Source organism: Oenanthe melanoleuca, chromosome 13 (genome assembly GCF_029582105.1).
Source record: "Oenanthe melanoleuca isolate GR-GAL-2019-014 chromosome 13, OMel1.0, whole genome shotgun sequence".
Lineage (NCBI taxonomy): Eukaryota > Metazoa > Chordata > Aves > Passeriformes > Muscicapidae > Oenanthe > Oenanthe melanoleuca.
Genome location: NC_079347.1, coordinates 3,975,497 through 3,995,711, shown reverse-complemented (window position 1 = coordinate 3,995,711; position 20,215 = coordinate 3,975,497). Strand labels below are relative to the sequence as shown.

General features: G+C 45.9%; 1 protein-coding gene across 1 annotated transcript in view; it reads left to right on the top strand.

Annotated features, from left to right (window-relative positions):
* The window catches only part of HTR4 (5-hydroxytryptamine receptor 4), a 62,215-nt gene that overhangs the window by 25,337 nt on the left and 16,663 nt on the right, over nucleotides 1-20,215 (top strand). Inside the window, exons 3-6 of the mRNA XM_056502248.1 lie at nucleotides 4,821-4,946; nucleotides 6,424-6,624; nucleotides 14,100-14,253; nucleotides 15,224-16,062. Coding sequence (XP_056358223.1) covers nucleotides 4,821-4,946; nucleotides 6,424-6,624; nucleotides 14,100-14,253; nucleotides 15,224-16,062 — 1,320 coding nt within the window. The remainder of the gene's footprint in view (nucleotides 1-4,820; nucleotides 4,947-6,423; nucleotides 6,625-14,099; nucleotides 14,254-15,223; nucleotides 16,063-20,215) is intronic.

The window sequence follows — 20,215 nt, the reverse complement described above, 5'->3', positions numbered from 1 at the left end:
TCTGTCCTGCCCTGCAGGATGGGCACAGAGCAGAGCCAGGCTCTGTCCTGCCCTGCAGGATGGGCACAGAGCAGAGCCAGGCTCTGTCCTGCCCTGCAGGATGGGCAGAGCAGTGCCAGGCTCTGTCCTGCAGGGTGGGCACAGAGCAGAGCCAGGGCTCTGCCCTGCAGGATGGGCACAGAGCAGAGCCAGGCTCTGTCCTGCCCTGCAGGATGGGCACAGAGCAGAGCCAGGCTCTGTCCTGCAGGATGGGCACAGAGCAGTGCCAGGCTCTGTCCTGCCCTGCAGGATGGGCACAGAGCAGAGCCAGGCTCTGTCCTGCAGGATGGGCACAGAGCAGTGCCAGGCTCTGCCCTGCAGGATGGGCACAGAGCAGAGCCAGGCTCTGTCCTGCAGGATGGGCACAGAGCAGAGCCAGGCTCTGTCCTGCCCTGCAGGGTGGGCACAGAGCAGAGCCAGGGCTCTCCCTGCCCTGCAGGATGGGCACAGAGCAGAGCCAGGGCTCTGTCCTGCAGGATGGGCACAGAGCAGTGCCAGGCTCTGTCCTGCAGGATGGGCACAGAGCAGTGCCAGGGCTCTCCCTGCCCTGCAGGATGGGCACAGAGCAGAGCCAGGCTCTGTCCTGCAGGATGGGCACAGAGCAGTGCCAGGGCTCTCCCTGCCCTGCAGGATGGGCACAGAGCAGACCCAGGCTCTGTCCTGCCCTGCAGGGTGGGCACAGAGCAGAGCCAGGCTCTGTCCTGCCCTGCAGGATGGCACAGAGCAGAGCCAGGGCTCTGTCCTGCCCTGCAGGATGGGCACAGAGCAGAGCCAGGGCTCTGTCCTGCCCTGCAGGATGGGCACAGAGCAGAGCCAGGCTCTGTCCTGCCCTGCAGGATGGGCACAGAGCAGAGCCAGGGCTCTCCCTGCCCTGCAGGATGGGCACAGAGGTGGCAGCTGGACCAGCCCATCCCTTCAGGACAGCCCAGAGCTCCTCCCTCATTCCCCAAGTGCAAACTCCTGCCTGGCTCTCTGGCTCAGACCATGAAAATTAAAGGATCTCATTGTCCTGGATGAGTTTTGAGCCTCAGATCCAATTTCCACTGAGCAAAGGAGAAGTTCTTCTGCTGCTGCTGCTCCCAGCTGAGTGGGCAGCACAGAGAGCTCAGGGGGCTCCTGGGTTTGGCACCTCCAGCCCTGGGGACAGTTTAGGCACCACAAATATCTCTGAAGCTTGGGAGAGCCCCCCCAAAAAGGGACACAGGGGTGGGGAAGGGTCTGAGACCCAGGGGAGGCTCCTTGGGCTCTGCAGCTCCAATCCGTGTGACAGTGACAGGGACAGCACCAGGGAAGGGCTGGAGCTGGGCCAGGTTTGGGTTGGATTTTGGGAAAGGTTCTTCCCCCAGAGGTGCTGGCACTGCCCAGGCTCCCCATGGAATGCCAGAGCTCCAGCAGTGTTTGGGTGGATGCTGCACTCCAGGGTGGGATTTGGGGGCACTGAATGATGCTGTGGGTCCCTCCCAGCTCAGGATATTCCAAAATCCACTCCCAGAGGCTGAGCTGGGAGCAGGGTCTGGTGTGTCCTGAGGTCACCTCGTGTCTGGCAGCTCCAGCAGGTCCCAGTCCCCAAACCGTTCCCAAACCATTCCCAAACCATTCCCAAACCATTCCCAAACCATTCCCAAACCATTCCCAAACTGGGGAGCGCTCCCAGCACGCAGTGACTGCTCCTGCCCACACACAACAATTTCTAAAACATTCCCATCCCTGTCTTCTTCCTCCATCCTGACAACTGGCTTTAATCAGAGCTATCAGCTGCCTCACACTTCATTCTCTGCAGCTTCTCAGCCTCTGGCAGGTTCATGGAGAGGAGCTGCAGCCTTGCTGATGTTTTCAGCAGTTTTGTTCCAAACCAGCACAAAAGGAGAGAAAACCTCATCCCTTCCCTCCCACCCCACCACCACTATTTGTTTGTTGTTTTTTTTTTAAACACTCAAATAAATGAATCATGTGACAGAGTTATTTTGATACGTGGAATGCTGTTTATTCCTGGCTTGTCAATACTTTAATTCATTTCAGAAAACAGAAGGGAAGGACATAATTGACTGGAATCAGAGCTGTCCTGCCATCTGCACGGGCTGAAGTGAAGCAGGGCAGCATTTAAAGGCATTAAAGGGAATTAAATGTTTCTGGATTAGTGCTGGAAAGGCAGAGATCAATCACCCCTTCCCTATTCCCATGTCTCTGTACTGAGACAGGTTTGCTGATAAAATAGCTTATCGTGAGTTTTAGGTGCTTAATGATTCTTTTAATGCCCAGGAATAATCAGGGAAGCAGGAAAGGCCAAGGACAGATTATCTGTGGTTATGAAATACAGAGTTAGAGGGGAAAACCCTGGCTGCAGAACAAACCAACCCTTCCTTGTACTCCCCACACCCCAGGGCACTGTTCAATGAAAAAACTTTCTGAGGCTGCCACTACTCAGAATTTTTAATTTTCAGCAAGGCTGAAGAACTCATCCCTTGTTGGGGAATGTTCCCTGCAATCCCTGGGGATGCTGCAGGTCCCCTGTGCAGGCAGAGTTATCCCTTCCAGTCCAAACTGGGCCATCCTCGTACCAGCTCAGCTGCTCTGCCCTCCAAGCATTTTATTTATTTTATTTTATTTTATTTTATTTTATTTTATTTTATTTTATTTTATTTTATTTTATTTTATTTTATTTTATTTTATTTTATTTTATTTTATTTTATTTTATTTTATTTTATTTTATTTTATTTTATTTTTTTCTATTTTATTTTATTTTATTTTATTTTATTTTATTTTATTTTATTTTATTTTAATTTTCTATTTTACTTTCTATTTTATTTTCTGTTTTATTTTGTTTTATTTTCTATTTTATTTTCTATTTTATTTTATTTTATTTTTATTTTTTATTTTATTTTTATTTTCTATTTTATTTTCTATTTTATTTTATTTTATTTTATTTTATTTTATTTTATTTTATTTTATTTTATTTTATTTTATTTTATTTTATTTTATTTTATTTTATTTTATTCTTCCTGTTACAGTTCTGTGCTCTCAGCAGGGGTTTTCCCCTGTGTGCTGCTGTGATGTCACACAAGCAGGTGGTTTATTCAGGATTTATCATTAGAAATGGCTTTAGGGGAAAAATAATTCCAGATTTTGTAATCAAACCAGGTTTTTGAGGAATTTATTGCATGCTGGGTGTTGCCTTCCTTGCAAGCTCTGAAAAATAAAATTTAAAAACTTTTCTTTGAAACAGCAAATTATTTGTGGAAATGCAGATTTTAAATTTTTGACATTTAAATTTCTGACATTTTTGTGGAGGGTTTTGTGTTATTTTTCCTTTTTCTTTTCTTCCTCTTCATTTACTGAAAGAAATTATTGATCTCAGAGTTGGGGGAAATTGTGCACTTAGAAAAAAATTATTTATTTTCCCTAAAAAAAAGAAAAGCCAGACTGCTTTGATTTTCATAGAGTGAAGGGAAGAGAGAAAAAGGCAAAACATTCTGGAGATTTCAAAATTCAAGGTGTAAAATGTTTGTGTGAGGGTGAAACTTCCACCTTAAAATTCTATTTTATTTCTATATATTAGATTTTAAACAATTGCATTTTTAGTTTTCTGCTATGTGATATTGCACACTTCTATTTAAATCACACTCTCATCATTCTAGTTCTGTTATTTAATTTTGGAAGCTTTTTCCAGCTTCAGGTTAAAAGTTGTTTTTTCTTGGGGGTCAGTGTTTGTTAGCACAGAAAATCTAAAATTTTCATTTTTCAGGGTTCCAGTAGTTGTTGGTTTTTGTTGTTATGTATTAACTCTTGCAAACTATTATTAATCACAAGGATTTTGATGTAGTACAATTACAAAATATTACATTTGGAATATTATATTTTATAAATATAATCAGTATAACTGCTTTTGGACTGGTTTTGATATAGATAATTTGTCAGCTTTTGTGGCCAATGCCCTGGCTGTGTGTATCTCATTTATTATGAGTGTGATAAACACATATTGTAATTTAGGCTTTGTAAAATATTCAAATAGAGACTATGTAATTTTAGCTTTTGCAGGATACTTTAATTTTTTAATTGATGACAATAGTGAGAATGACTTAAGTTTGTAGAAATAGCTAAAACTGTCTGTATGATAAGATAATATTGAAGGAACCACAGAGATAACATTAAAAATGATGTGAAAAAGAGTTCTACCATTATTAATAATTCACTGGTTTTAATTGTGAGGAAATGGCATCAATGTTGTGAGAAAAATGGCATAAATGTTGTGAGGAAATGGCATAAATGTTGTAAAAAAATGGAATATACATTGTCAGGAAATGGCATATGCATTGTGAGGAAATTACATTTATATTGTGAGGAAATGGCAGAAACATTGTGAGGAAATGATATATATATATATAGTGAAAAAATGGCATAAATGTTGTGAAAAAATTACATATAGAGTGAAAAAGTGGCATAAACATTGTGAGGAAATCACTGACACGACTCCCAAAAATCAAACCTACACTATTGCACCATAGAACAGGAGTGGAACAAAAGTAAAGAATTCCCAGAACATGTAAAAGAAAAGGGAATATTTGAGTGTGTACAATACTCATAAATCTGCATCTGCTCAGTGCAGTGAAAGAACATCTGAGGAAAATTTCTACAACATTTTCACCATTTTAACAATTGTGACAATATGAATTTTTTTTTTTTAAGCCAGCACTTTACTGTCCCCTTTTATCCCTTATGAAACATTTAAAATTGTGTGAGAGTGAGTTTTGTTGGCTGGATTTTCAGCCCTTTGTCTCTCCCAGTTCCAGGGAGGGCTCCGGCGTGGCGGGGAAGGTGCTGCTGCTCTCCTTCATCTCCGCCGTCATCCTCATGGCCATCCTGGGCAACCTGCTGGTCATGGTGGCCGTGTGCCGGGACAGGCAGCTCAGGTGAGCCCCCCCAGGTGCCACGTGGGGACAAAAAGGGGACAGAGCCCCTCCTGAGGGACTGCCAAAGGGAGAACACACTGTCCTGGCTTGGAGAACAGTAAAGGCAGGAGCTTCTCTTTGGAATGGAGAATGTAAACCCCCTCCCTCCTAATTATTATAAATTTGAAATTAAGGGGCTCTCAGGCAAAGATATGGGAATTAGGGATAACAGTTCTTTACTAGGAAAATTAAAATAGCAATGCAGTATTACACAGAACAATCCCAGCCCTGCCAGAGTCAGAATCCAAGCTGACACCCGTCAGTCAGTCAGGGTGTTGGCACAGTCCCATTCAATGGTGGCTGCATCCTCCTGCAGGGGCAGATGTGGTTCAGCTGGAGCAGTGCTCCTGGAGAAGGTGCAGTTTCCTCTGAAGCTCCAGGGATGATGTGGAAAGGTCTGGTTTTCCTCTGGAATCCAGTGGAAAGAAGGTTCCTTGGTGTCCCAAATCTCAGTTTTTATCTGGGTAGGAAAGGCTTGGCTCCTCCCCTGGCTGGAGCATCTCCCAGTGGGATGATGGAATTTTATCAGCCATGCCCTGGGACTCAGTGGCCATGAACAGGAGATATCTCCTGGAGGGAGGATGGGCTGTGGGAAGATAAAGATGATTGCCCAGCTGGTTTAAAGATGGCCCATGAGCAGATAATGTGTGCCAGGAGATCAGGGGCACTGCCCCACCCAGATGGGACAGAATTCACATTTCTGGCCACACCAACCCAACACACCCACTCTGCCCTCCCTTCATCCCATTGGAATTCCCATTCTCGTCCTTTCAGTGCCGAAAACATGTAAGTGTAGAAAAATTCTCAGTGTAAAAATTTTTAGAGAAAAGCAGACACATGAGTGCAAAGCAGAAAAGTTCTCAGTGTAAAAGAATTTTAGAGAAAAGCAGAAAAGTTCTCAGTGTAAAAAATTTTTCTAGAAAAGCCCATGATTTGAGGGGGTCACAGGCATAATTCCTGCTAACCCTGGGAGTTTTCAGCCCAGCCCTAAGAGGAAAGAGAGACTTTTTTACAGCCTCTCTTTGTGTGCTGCGTGGGATTTTTAATGGATTTAATTCTATTTTATTGTTGTGATTTAAAAAGTACTCTTCAAGTTAAAATTACAGCTTCAGTCTAGATTATTCTCAGTGCTTTCTAGAAGGATTTTCTCCATTTACAAGTTAAAATAAAATCTCCCTCCTCCACCCCAGAGTCTCCAGTGCAAGCTGTGAGGCAGAGGCTTGTGAGCATCCATTTACCCCCTCTGGGTGAGCACAAAGATGTGTTTAGGCCAGGAAAATGCTGGATATTTAGCTTTAAAAACCAGAAGGGGTGGCCATATAAAGTGAGAGGAGCTTTTATTGTGACAGAGCCAATTAAACCCAAATCCAAGCTGGAATCTGTGCCCATGTGAGGAGGCTGCTGCTGAACCCACCCTGATCCTGTGTCTGCCTTGCAGGAAAATCAAGACCAACTATTTCATTGTCTCCCTGGCCTTTGCTGACCTGCTGGTGTCGGTGCTGGTGATGCCCTTTGGAGCCATGGAGCTGGTTCAGGACAACTGGGTCTATGGGGAGATGTTCTGCCTGGTGAGGACATCCCTGGACGTGCTGCTCACCACAGCCTCCATCCTGCACCTCTGCTGCATCTCCCTGGACAGGTAGGGGCTGGGCACTGGCACTGCTGGAGTCCCTGCTGTGCTCTGGGCTCTCCTGAGTGCCACAGGGCAAAGCTGGACCTGCCTGGAATGGCAGAGCAATAAATCTCTGCCAGGGGGTGAGCCTCAGAGAGGAGCCTGATGAGTGAGGCCAGAGGAATTTGGGATGGAAATTTGAAATTTGAGGTTTGTTGGGTTGTTCTGTGCACAGCTCTGTTGGCAGCACTGGCCAGGTGTGGTTCTGAGGTTCTGTTCCTTCTTTGGGGGAGAAAAAGACACCTGAGCTGTGCCAGATATTCCTCTGCTCCAGGGAACAGGGACAGGAGGGGAGGAAACCCAGGCTGGGCCAGGGTGGACAGCAGCAGGAATTTCCCCATGGAAAAGGTGCTCAGGGATTGGAACTGGAACTGGAATTGGAATTGGAAATTGGAAATTGGAAATTGGAATTGGAAATTGGAATTGGAACTGGAATTGGAATTGGAAATTGGAAATTGGAATTGGAATTGGAGGTTTGGATCCCCATCCCTGCAGGTGGCACTCAGTGCTCTGGGGACAAGGTGGGGATTGGGCACAGGATAATCCTGAAGGTCTTTTCCAGCCTAGGAGATCCTAAAAACTTTCCAACTTTTCTTGCCACTTAAAAATAAAGCCCAAAGCCTCAACAATTTATGGAGAGCAAATCTGTTGGACTGTCTGCAGATTTCAGGGTAAATGGCAGAACTTCTATAAGAATTTTTCACAAGATAAACACTAAATAGAAAACATTTTGGCTCTTCTTATATTTAGAGGTGGGGATTTATTTGTTTGTTTGGGTTTTTTGTTTCTTCTTCTTGTTTTTGTGGGGTTTTTTTGTTTGTGTTTTTGGTTCTTTTGAGCTCTGTATGCAGATTTCAATACCTTTAAAAACACTGATACTTAGTATTGCTAACAGGGCCAAAATAACCATAATTATTCTTCTTATTGTGACAGCTGATATTTAAATATGTGGCATTTCAATATCTCCAGACTCTGAGTGCAGCCAGACCTCAAAAAAAAAAAGTTGCTTAACCTCAGCATTGATGGGCAGGATGCTGTGGGGTGGCAGGCAGGGCACCAGCAGGGCAGTTTTTTATCCAGGGAGAAGCTGCCATCCCACAGCCACACTCCTGTCCTTATCTGCAAGTTTGGGTGCCTGGAGCACAAATGGGAATTTTGCTCATTATCTTCAAACCATCGAGAAATTGCCCCTCTGAGCCAGTTGCCAGGAAAGCAGATGTTGGGCACTGTGACCTTGCTCTCTGAAACGCTGGGGTTGGATTCTCCAGGCTCTTAATTAAGGAGGGAATGGAAATGGGATCTCCCTTTGTCCTGCCCCATGTCCTGAGCTCCTGTGCCTGTCCCCACTGTCCCAAAATCCTGGGACACCAGCTGATGCTCCACCTCAGCCCTTGGCAGAAACTTGAATTTCTCTGACATTTTTTAGTTGCCTTGGGGGCTGGTTTTTTCCACAGTGATTGAGAACAGCATGAAGGGGCCAGAATAGATGAGGAGAAGGTGGTGGATGACCCCAGAAGGGCAGAGCAGGTGGATGAATGAGAGTTTTTTGTGGAGGGAAGGATGACTCAGCCCAGCATCGATCCCTGCCTGGGCTGCAGGGGCAGCCCTGCTTCCTTCCCAGGGCTTAATTCAATTTTTTCAGCTGTTTGCTCTTGTGTCCATTCAGAATTTATGGGAGTGTGCTGCTTCTAGTTGGGATTTTTTTTTTGTGATCTATTTCCTGCCTTCTGTTTTATTTCAGGGCATGCAGGTGTGAGTTTTAATGTTTGGTTGTTTTTTAAGAAAACTGGGTGGTTAATCCAATCCTAAAGACTCCCTTTGGGAAGTCATTCCCTTCAACATATTCACAAAGTGTTGCTTGAAAAGACTTTTATCTGATAATGCCTTGTACCTATTTCCATTTCTGCCTCTGGAAAAGAAGGAAACAAGCACTGAGGTTTGAATTCTCAGAGGCATTGGAGAAAATCTGGAGAAATCACCAGTTATGAACTGATTTTACTGCTCAGACACAGGGAGAAAAGAACTGCAGAGAGCCTCTGTCAGTCTCAGCTGGAAAAGGGATTTTCCAAGGTAGCAAAGGTACCTCAGGCGTCTCTGAATCCCAAATTTGCTGCCACTGCCTTATGATTTTTATATATTTTTTAAATCTCTTTGATATTCTAATACATTAGAGATATTTACCCTTGAAATATTTATTTATTGCATGTTTCATGCATGCATGTCCATTCCTTGTGCCAGTGCAATAAAAAATAATTGCACTGCAGATAAACAGACCCAGGAGCTCTGATGGAGTCTCTGAATACAGCAAACCTGTCAGGAGAGGCAATTTTCTTCTCCAATATTTGCAGTCCAATTTGCAATGCAATTACTGCTCAAAGTCTTTTGGGGGGAGGGTGGGGAAAACAGCAGAGGGACAAACAGGCTCCCAAATGTCGGTTTGGGTTTGGGTTTGGGTTTGGGTTTGGGTTTGGGTTTGGGTTTGGGTGCACATCTGGCACCTCTTGCTGCAGCTGGAGCATCCTCCAGCCCAGGGAGATCCCCCCAAGGCTGTGTGCTGTGGCTGCTCTGTTTGCTGGGCTGTTTCACACATTTGCACCCCAAAACCAGCCCTGAGTGTGTCCTCTGATCCCAAACTGATCCTACATTCAGGCCCAGCCCTAAATCCCTGCTAAGCCAGGCCTAAACCTGGCAGATGCAGCCTGAGCAGAGCAGAGCTCTGGCAGATCTCCTCGTGCTGTTTGCAAACATTAATTCCCATTAATGGACTGTCCAGGCAGCAAAATTAGCACAGCCCCGGGGGAGAGGTGGTGCTGGGAAGGCTCCTGTGGTGACATCCTGTGCCAGGGACTCTGGGCACTGCTGCCCCTGCTCATCCCCTTCCCTGGCATCACGGGGGCTGGATGGTGCCCAAAGGGTGCCCAGGCCAGGGTTGGGTGCCCAGGGTGCTGTCCCAGCCTGGCAGGAGCCCCCTGTGCCCAGCAGTGTCCCCTTGGCTGTGCAGGGCCAGGGGAATTTGTTATTTGGGAGAATGGTTAAACTTTTCATAGCTGTCAGAAATTCCTGGTTACAGCCTGATTAAATGCCCCAAATGCCAAATCCTGCAGTTGTGCCCAGGCTGTAAATTCCCTGTTTCACCTGATCTCGGGTGGGAGAGCAGAGAGGCAGCAGGAACAGCTGGAACCTGTCCCTGAGGTGTGAGAGGTGACAGAAAAACCATCCCAGGCTTGGCAGAATCCAGGTCCCAGAGCATTAAGGAAAATCCCAGAGCAGATGGCCACAGCTCAGGCTGAAGGATGCTCTGTCCTTTATTCATCTTTGCAAACCCTCCAGAAATATTTCATTTATTTTGCCACCCTTGCTGCCAAAGATCCTGCACACACCTCATCCTCACAGGGACCATGGGGGAGCCCCCTCATCTCCATTTGGCAACATACATTTGTTTGTGTTCCCTGCTAAATTTATCCAGCTCCAATTAACTGTTCTCTTTTGCATTTTTCTCTGTGTAATTATCTCAACACCAGCAGGCTGTTGTTTTTCTAATAAGAATTTAATTTTGTTAGATATAATCATTTTAGGACATTTTCTTTTTCTGGACCAACGGTGCAGAACTTTGTTTTCTTTGGCACAAGAGAGCCCAAAGCTTATTTGCTCAGTGGGGAAAAGGAAAAGAGAAAGAGCTGTTCTTTCCAAAAAAAATATTAAAATCTGGTTACACAGAGGCCAGAACCTGTTTTCACTGAGATATCAGCAACAGTAGTGTTGGATTAATTTCCCACAGGCACAAATAAATTGAAATTGTGGCTCCTTAGGTTCATCACTTGGTCAGGGCTCAGTTGGAGACTTTGTCCCAGTGTGGATTCCCTGAGGGACAAGGACAAGGACAGTAACTCCCAGTGACAGAGGGCTTGGCTCTTGCACCCTAACTTTGGGAGACAGCCAGCAGCACCCTCTGTTTTCCCATCCTTGGGTATTTTATTTTTTTTTCAGTTTTCCCATCCTTTTGTCTTCTTTTTCCCAATTTTCCTATCTTTTGGCTTCTTCTTTTCCAGTTTTCCCATCCTTTTTTCTTCTTTTTTTTTTTTCCAATTTTCCTGCCTTTTGGCTTTTTTTTTGCAGGATGATTTAAGGAGGGGTGGTACATTACTCAGTGTGAGTGCTCAGTGAGTGTTCTGTGTCTCATCCTGGCCCCAGTGATGATCCAGCATATGCTCTGTACATCATTTTCCATATGCACATGACACCAAAAGCTTTGAAGCGTGGGCCACCCCCAGAGCCAGGCTGTTAATAAGGCTGGGGGTGGATTTGTCTGTCTGTGAGAGCTAAAGAGCTCCTTGCAGGGTGGTGCCTACAGGCTCCCAGCTCCAAATTCCACTGCAAACTTGCTTGAATTTCTCTCCAAGAGCAAGGAATGATCTCCTGCAGCTCAATAATTCCATTTCTGCAGTGCCCAGGAGGCAAGGAAGGAGCAGGGCTGTGGTCAGAGCATCACCAGGGTTTGGGCAGGGGCTGAGAGCTCCAGGGCAGCTTTTCCACAGCCATGGGAGTGGGGAGGTGTTTGGATAAATAAATAATTCCTTGCCATGGCCCACAGCTGGGCTTGGACAGTGGAAGGTGTCCCTGCAATGGCTGGGGTGGGATTAAATGATTTTTAAGGTGATTCTGTGGTTTCTGCAGCAGCCAGAAGAGCCATAATGCCAGAGAAATGATGGATTTCTCCTTTTCAGCCATAACCAAATGTTAGCACTTGATTCATTCCTGTGGCAAATGTCTGATAAGGACAAGGAGAAGTATTAGAATAACCTTTGCTTTATTGGAAGAGCTGCAGCTCCAGGAAGGGATTCCTGTGTTTCCCCTTCAGTGGAGAATGTCACTGCAGAGGAGAGGAGGTTTCACATCAGCTGCTCTGCTGTGGGTAACAGGGAAGTGAACATTTGCAAGGAACTTGACTGATAATAGAGAGAATTAATATTTAATTGGGCCTGGACATGCTATTAATCATGTGTATGTATTGCATTTTCTGTTCATCCATCACACTGCCACAGCAGCACACAGCTGATATCCCTGGTGAGCCAGGAAAACAATTCTGGCTTGGAATGAAGCACAAATACAGAGCATGTCTTTATTCCAGCCTCTGACTAGAACTATTGATAATCTCTCAGATAGAATTGCTTTTCTCCCAGTGAATGAATTGCTGTTTAAATGCTCAGCACATTGATAAATCATCATCTCCTGCAGGAGCTGTGGCTGCCAGGCCTGCTGGTGGCACCCTCAGCTGTCTGTGACCTGTTTCCTGCCATGGAAACCCTGCTGGGCTCCCCTGCCTCCCTCCCCATCACACAATTGTCACCCACACCTGCTCAGGGCACTTTGTCACCCAAAACAGTGACAGGAGGAGCCCAGCTCCACTCTGAGCAGGGGGAAGTTCTGCTAGCAGCAGCAGCGAAAATGAAATAAAATAAAATCCTTTGACGTGAAAGTGGAGGAAAATTGCTGCTGAATCACCAGGAGGGAAGAAAAATGGGAGCTTAAGGTGTCATTTTTACAGGCATGATTTTTACTCTAATGGCCTCTAATAGCAGGAACAATTCAGGGTAATTCTTTTGGCTGCACAGAGAGAGGAGCAGAGAAATGTGATCACTCAAACTGCTGCAAGAATTGTTTTCCTGCTGCAGTTAATTAGCAGTGTACAGTGGTTTTATCTTCCTGTTTGCTTATCCAACTGGTCAAAGGGGAGCTGCTCTCTTGGCTGGTTTTGTCCTTTTATTTATTGGATTTCTTCTTTTGCCCTTCTGCAGAAAAATGGAATCTCTCGTGACTTGGCTTTGATGTCCAGCACTTTCAGTGGGTGACTTTGAGATAACAAACAATTAAATATGTTTTTAAATATAGATCCTTTGTGTTGAGAGTCAGGGGAGCTCCCTCTGTCCCAGTAAACATCCCAAAAATTCCTGTTGGAATTCAAAATGAATTTCCTGGGACAGGGATCAGCCCCAGGAGAGCTGGAGCTCCACCAGAGGAACTTTTCACCCAAGGTCTAAAAGAGCAGCTCTTGGCAAACCCTGTTTCTTTGGAAGTGCAGCTTTCCAGAGGAACAGGCTGATTTTTCATGCACACAGGGAAGCAGAGAAGGGAGGAATTATCAAATTGCAGGAGTTGAATGCCTGTTTCAGCGTTTTTCCCCTGTGACATTTTGAATCTTGTTTCAAAGAGACTTTTAAGAAATGTTTTCTTTTGACACTTTGATATTATTTCAAGCCTCTGTGTGGAATATATCATCTGATTTATCAAAATAAAGCAATTCAGTTGACTCCACATGACTTTAAAAAAAAAAAAGTCTTAGGAAAAAATGGATATTCTTATATTTTTGTGCCTGTTTAGGACAAAGCTCTTGGTTCCTACTCAAATCTCGAAGAGCAGCTCTTTAATACACACACATGTCCTTGCTAATTTAATTCCTTAATTCATGGTTCTGCTGACCTGATAAATTTTTTTACAGAGTGTGCTGAAATCCAAAAATCTAAAGAGTAAAAAATATTTTATTGGGAACTTGAGACTGATTGTCAGGTGAGGACCACTGAAAGTCTGCAACTGGGTATTTGCTGATCTGGTCTTCCTAGGAATAAATCATAATTTCAGAGCCAGAGATTTCCAGTTTTAGCTTTGCTACCCCTTCCTGATGGAGAGATCCACCTGCAGGGGGTGGCACAGGGATCAAGCAAACAGAAAATTTGATTTTTTATCTCTTTGGAAAGATATTTTTAGGTCATAAGTATTTTAGTAACAGGGACTGTTGTACTGGGGTATTTTGAATGGATCAAGAGGAGGAAGGAGAGTTCAGGCCACATCCCAAAGACACCTTTGCCCTGTCCTTGGGAAGGTTAAAGCCCAGCTGGAAAAGAGGTGGATTCCTGGGAAATGGAAAAACACACTTCATTTTACTGACATTTTCACAGCTTTGGGAGACTTTGTTAATTTATGGTAAAAGCTTTTGCAGCCTTGTCAAAATAAATGTCCAGTGCAGGTAGGAAATTCAGCCAAGGCGAAAAGAAAAAAGAAAAAGAAAAAAAGAAAAAGAAAAAAGAAAAGAAAAAGAAAAAAAAAAAAAAATAAAAAAGAAAGAAAAAAAATAGAAAAAGAAAAATAAAAAGAAATATTCCTTGGAGAGTGAGGACATCCTTGGGGGCTGAATATAGAATCTCCCTTGCCCTGCATCTCAGACAACCCACATTTACCTGTGCCTCATTCTCCTGGCTGGAAAGCAGAAAATTCTGGCTTTTCCTTGCAACCCACCGTGAAAATATCCCAAAGCCTGCGTGAAAAGCCAAAAGGAAGCAGGCTACAGACTCCCCTTTTCCCTCTGCTTTCAGAGGCAGGAGAAAGGGCTTTGCAATGGAATTTGTGGCAGGTTTGGAAGTGTCCTCTGGTGTTTGTGTGCCCTGCAGGTACTATGCCATCTGCTGCCAGCCCCTGGTGTACAGGAACAAGATGACCCCGCTGCGCATCGCTGCCATGCTGGGAGGCTGCTGGGTCATCCCCTCCTTTATTTCTTTCCTCCCTATCATGCAAGGCTGGAACAGCATTGGCATCATTGATCTGGTGAGTAGCCAAGGAGGGACAATCCAGTGTACAGGTGCTGGGTGTTCTTTAAAAAGCAATTTTTCAGGGAAAGGGAAAAAAGAAGGAGAAATTTCCAGGCTTGGAGCACCCTGGTCTAGTGGAAGGTGTCCCTGCCCATGACAGGGGGTGACATGAGATCATCTTGAAGGTCCCTCCCAAACCAACTGTCCTGGTTTGGAGGACAGGTGTCTGTCAATAAAGGCAGGAGCTTCTCTTTGGAATGGAGAATGGAAACCCCCTCCCTCCTAATTATTATTATAATTTTGAAATTAAGGGGCTCTCAGGCAAAGAGATGGGAATCAGGAATAACAGTTCTTTACTAGGAAAATTAAAATAGAAATGCAGTATTACACAGAACAATCCCAACCCTGCCAGAGTCAGAATCCAAGCTGACACCCGTCAGTCAGTCAGGGTGTTGGCACAGTCCCATTCAATGGTGGCTGCATCCTCCTGCAGGGGCAGATGTGGTTCAGCTGGAGCAGTGCTCCTGGAGAAGGTGCAGTTTCCTCTGAAGCTCCAGGGATGATGGGGAAAGGTCTGGCTTTCCTCTGGAATCCAGTGGAAAGAAGGTTCCTTGGTGTCCCAAATCTCAGTTTTTATCTGGGTAGGAAAGGCTTGGCTCCTCCCCTGGCTGGAGCATCTCCCAGTGGGATGATGGAATTTTATCAGTCATGGCCTGGGACTCAGTGGCCATGAACAGGAGATATCTCCTGGAGGGAGGATGGGCTGTGGGAAGATAAAGATGATTGCCCAGCTGGTTTAAAGATGGCCCATTAGCAGGGAATATCTCCCACAGAGATAAGGAAATCACTGCCCTACCTGGTTTAACAGATGGTGACAGAACACACATTTCTGGTCACATCCTGTATTGCAACCCAAGGCACCAACCCATTCTCTGATTCCCTCTTTATCCCTCCTTCCTCACCTTATCCTCCTCTCCACACCCCAGATCCAGCAAAGACAATTCAACAAAGCCTCCAACTCCACCTACTGCATCTTCATGGTGAACAAACCCTACGCCATCACCTGCTCCGTGGTGGCTTTTTACATCCCCTTCCTGCTGATGGTGCTGGCCTACCACCGCATCTACGTGACGGCGCGGGCGCACGCGCGGCAGATCCGGCTGCTGCAGCGGGCAGGGAACCCCCAGGAGCCACGGGAGCCACGGAAGAACACCCAGGAACCACGGCAGCACCTGCAGGAGCCACGGCAACACCTGCAGGAACCACGGCAGCACCTCCAGGAACCACGGCAGCACCTGCAGCAGCCACGGCAGCACCTGCAGGAGCCATGGCAGAAACTCCAGGAGCCACGGAAGAACATCCAGGAGCCACAGCAGAACCCACAGGAGTCACAGCAGCACCTCCAGGAGCCACAGCAGAATTTCCAGGAGCCACGGCAGAATTTCCAGGAGCCACGGGAGTCACGGCAGAATTTCCAGGACCAGCACAGCTCCCACCGCATGAAAACCGAGACCAAAGCTGCCAAGACCCTGTGCATCATCATGGGCTGCTTCTGCCTCTGCTGGGCCCCGTTCTTCGTCACCAACATTGTGGATCCCTTCATAAACTACACGGTGCCCGGCAAGCTGTGGACGGCCTTCCTGTGGCTGGGCTACATCAACTCGGGCCTGAACCCTTTCCTCTACGCCTTCCTCAACAAGGCTTTCAGACGTGCCTTCCTCATCATCCTCTGCTGCGGCGACGAGCGCTACCGCCGGCCCTCGGTGCTGGGCCAGAGCGTGCCCTGCTCCACCACCACCATCAACGGCTCCACGCACGTGCTGAGGTGAGTGCTGGGGGGGAATGGGACAGCAGAGCTGCTCCTTCTTCAAGGTCTGTCCGGGAAATCAGCTCTGGGTGGGGTTTCCTTGTGGGAGTGCTCAGGAAAGCTTTTCCTGGCTCTTGCTCTAAGGGTGTCATTACAGTGTTGTTACATCATGGTGACAAGGTGCTGTGAAAGATTTGAGGAGTGGCTTAAACATTCAGCAACAAGACACTTTTCTTGCTTGGTGCAGGAAAGAGCAATTTATTGAAGGAAGTCATTGCCTTAAATAAGGCAGTTGTGCAAAACAAAATACAGACAGATCATTGGTCAGAGAAGGAGACACTTCTTGTCCCTGGTTTTCTCAGGGATCTGGCAGGTGTCCATCTCTTGTTAGGATTCTTTGCCTTGTGTTTACAGTAAAGAAGGAGTTTTTAGCTTGGGAAAAATCTTAGCTGAGGCTGAGACAGTTTCATGGCCTGAAAAAGACTTAGAACTTGAGAAAAAGGCCTGGCTAAAATGTGCCTAGGCCTTCAGCAGTGTCCACAGCTCTGGTTGGTGATTTCATCTTCTTCAGGTTTTCCCCACCTGGGAGTGCCATTTTTTAGTCTTAGATGTTATATTGGCTCGTTGTTTTTGGGGGTTTTTAGCAATGAATGGTATCTCATGAGCACTTGCTGTCACACAACATTTTGGAGGAGACAGTGGAGCTGGGCATGGATACAAGAGTAGATACTGAGACAGGCAGGAGCATTGACAATTTACAAAGAAATAAAACATAAACAACAAATAGTCAACACAAACATCAATTACAGTCAACTGGGTAGACACACTTCAACACAAACATCAACATCTGGGTAGACACCTTGTAGGGAAGAACTTGCATCTGGGAATTTTATTCCCCACAAGTGCTGCCTCTGGAGAGGCACCTGGGACACGGGACAGGCAGAGTTAAAGGGATAAAATAGGGATTTATTCAAAGGATTCACCTTGGGCAATGCAAGAGCCTGGCTGAGGTTACACCCAGGATGGACCCAAGGCAGGAGTTTCACACTTTTATCAGTTTTGGTCCATTCCCACATTGGGTTCATTGTCCAATCCCAGCTCCAGGTTCTGCAGTCCCACCCTCCCAGATTCTCTCCTCAGTTCTCTCTGTTTGCACTTTTTGGGGCTGGGAAAGGATTGCTGTGTGTGACTGGAAGGAGAACTTGTGACACTTTATGTGGAGTTCAGAGTTTATCCTAATGCAGTGCAGAATGTAAAAACTATAAAAGCTGAAACTTAAGGCATCAGCCTGTAGCCACCAGCAAGAGGAGTTTGTACAGGATTCTTTCACTTTGCAATGACTTGGTGGTAGAAATGCTTAGAAAGGGATAGGGCAGAAGCAATCCTGAGGGTGCAGGGGCAGCCTGGGGTTGTAGGGAACAGGAATGTGCAGTTTGTCCAGAGGTGTGCCCAGGAAAGAGCTGGGAGAGGCAGAAGTTGGGTGGGAGATGGATCAGACACTTTTCCAACCCCAAAGTTGCTTCTTCCTGGCCAAAAATTTGTGCAGATGGGGAAGTCGTGCCAGTGGATTTTACAGCTGCTTTTTGTCCCCTGTCAGGGAGAGCAGGGACAAGAGGGACAGACCTCAGCTCTGAGAAAAATTAGCACAGTAATGAACTGTAAATAGATGGGGATTTCTGGGTGTTCAGGGCTCTGAGCAACACCAGACTGAGAAAAGCCAAAATCATCCCAAAAATGCTGTGTTCCCCTTGAAACAGATCGTTTGCATTTCTTCTGTCATGAGTAGATATTTATTCAACACAAACCAACAAACTCCTGCCTCCATCAACCACTGAACTCTTGCACTGCACAAGTGGATGGGGAGCCAGCTCAGCATTGCTGGAATTCCTGGATAAAACAAGTTGGGGAATGTTACCACAGCAAAGAAATGACTTTGGGTGAAATATGTCTGAGCAATAACTAGAACAGACAAACTCTGGAACATCTGGGTCAGGGAGGTCACTCTGGTTGTTCCCATTTCCACCCAGAAGTGCTCAGAGCACTGCCCTGGTCTCTTCAGGAAAAGCTCTAGTGAGAGGTTTATTTACCACTCATTTTCCAGCACTGAGAGGTCTCCAAATGTCGATTGGATTTCTCCAAAAGAAAACACATCCTGATTTTTCTCTTGAAAGAAACAAAGAGGGAAAAGCCAGAAAGAAGCACCTTGGGGGTTGGAACTGCAGTGAGCCCCAGTGTTCCCTGCTGCCCAGGAGCAGGAGTGCAGCAACTCAGTTTTTGGAGGTTTAACAGCTCCATGGATCCACTGGAACAAAAATAAATCCCTGCTGGTTGTAGGAAAGAGGTCAGAGCTGCTGTGGAGCAAAAGGAAGAGTGATCACAGAATGATTTGGGTTTTTGAATGGTTTGTGGTCGTTTATTGAATAGTTTGGGACATTTTTTGAATGGTTTGAAATGTTTTTTTGGATGGTTTGTGGTAGCTTTTTGAATTATTTGGGATGTTTTTCAGATGATTTGGGATGTTTTTTGAATGGTTTGGGATGTGTGGCTCCCAGCCAGGATTCCCCCACAGCACAGGGTGGTGCTGGGGGTGGGGCAGTGATCCCATCCCATCCCATCCCATCTCACCTGGGAGGGTGGAAAGGGTTAGAATTTCTGCCTGCTGGGGATTTTAATGCTCCTGGAGGTGAACCAGAGCTCTGACAGGTTCTGGTTTCTCCAATCCCAGTTCATGAGCCCCACTGGGTTATTTAAGCTTGCTCTGCCCTTCCCTCCATTCCCCAGCACTCCCTGTCTCACACGGGATTTGCAGAGAAATTTGGGAATTTCTGGAGGCATTTTGGAGGCAAGTGTGGATTTTTGTGCTGGTGGAACCTGCAGAGCTGTGGGGTTTGTGCTGTTCCTTTATTTATGGCACCAGGAGAGATTTTTTTTCCCCTTTACCAAGGTGCTGATAAAACACATTCCCACCAAATCCTTTTTTTGGAAGTTCCTGAGCAAATGATGAGCATTTAAAACTGGTGATTTCAGTGATATTTCATTTGTTTTGCCCAGGGCAGGGCAGCCAGAGGTTGCTCAAGAGAGTTTTCCACCCCAGAGGTTTCAGCTCCCTGTGCCAGCAGAAGTGGCTCCAGACCAAGCCCAGGCTGAGGGGATCTGATTGCTGCCTGGAAATGCTAATATTGTTAAATAGTCAAGAGGTAATTTGGTTTTCACCTAAATTTCATTAGCTGCCAACCTGGAATGGGATTCTAAAAACACAGGGGATGATTAGATTCAATAACAACTTAAAAAAAATAAAAAAAAAATATAAAAAAGAGTTTTGTCATTTCTTGGAGGAGCTTTCTTAATTTTTTAATGAAGTTTTGCCAATATTTACAGCCAAACTTTTGTTCCAACTTCCCTGGTGTGGTTCTCCAGCTTGGCATCAGTGCCAGCCTTGATGTGACAATCCCTGAGACCCCCAGAGCTCATTTGGGTGAGTCAGGGCAGGTTTGGGATCTGCTGCAGGACCCCAGAGCAGAGGAACCCTCAGGTTTAGGAATGTGGGGGCTCCTCAAAGCCCAAACTCTCAGCTGTGTCAGAGGAGCCTCCTTCCCCCAAACCTGCTCCCCAAAGAGCAGGACTCTGCTGAAGCCTTGTCCAAAAACGCCTCACCTGAGGGAGCAGAGCTTTTCTTGTCTTTGTGCTGAGTGAAATCAAGATCTCTCTCTCATTTCCTGCAAAGGAGAGAGAGGGGATTTGAGTTTTAAAATGCCAGAGTTTCCTTCAATTTTCAAAAAATCACCTCTGTCAATGTGCCTGGGTGTTGGAAAGAGAGAACACAGTGTGGCTAAATCCATTTTTATTATTTGGCCTGGTACAAGATTCAGAAGTTCTGCATTAATTTGTGTCTGGTGGGGACACTGAGGCTCTGCAGAGCACCTTGAGCTTTGCATGACTGAAATGTGATGAAATCTTTGCCTGTTTTTAATTGCATGCTTTGGGCAATGAGGGCAGCTGTGCTTGGGAGGCAGGATGAGCCTTGCAGCTGGAATTTGGGATTTATGAGAGCACAGCCCCACATTCCCTGCACTGCAATGCCTGGCAGCTCCTCCTGGCACACTGCAAAACTGGTGGGAACTTCCCACTTGAGTGGCAATTAATATTAATTAAATAATTGCATTTAGATAAA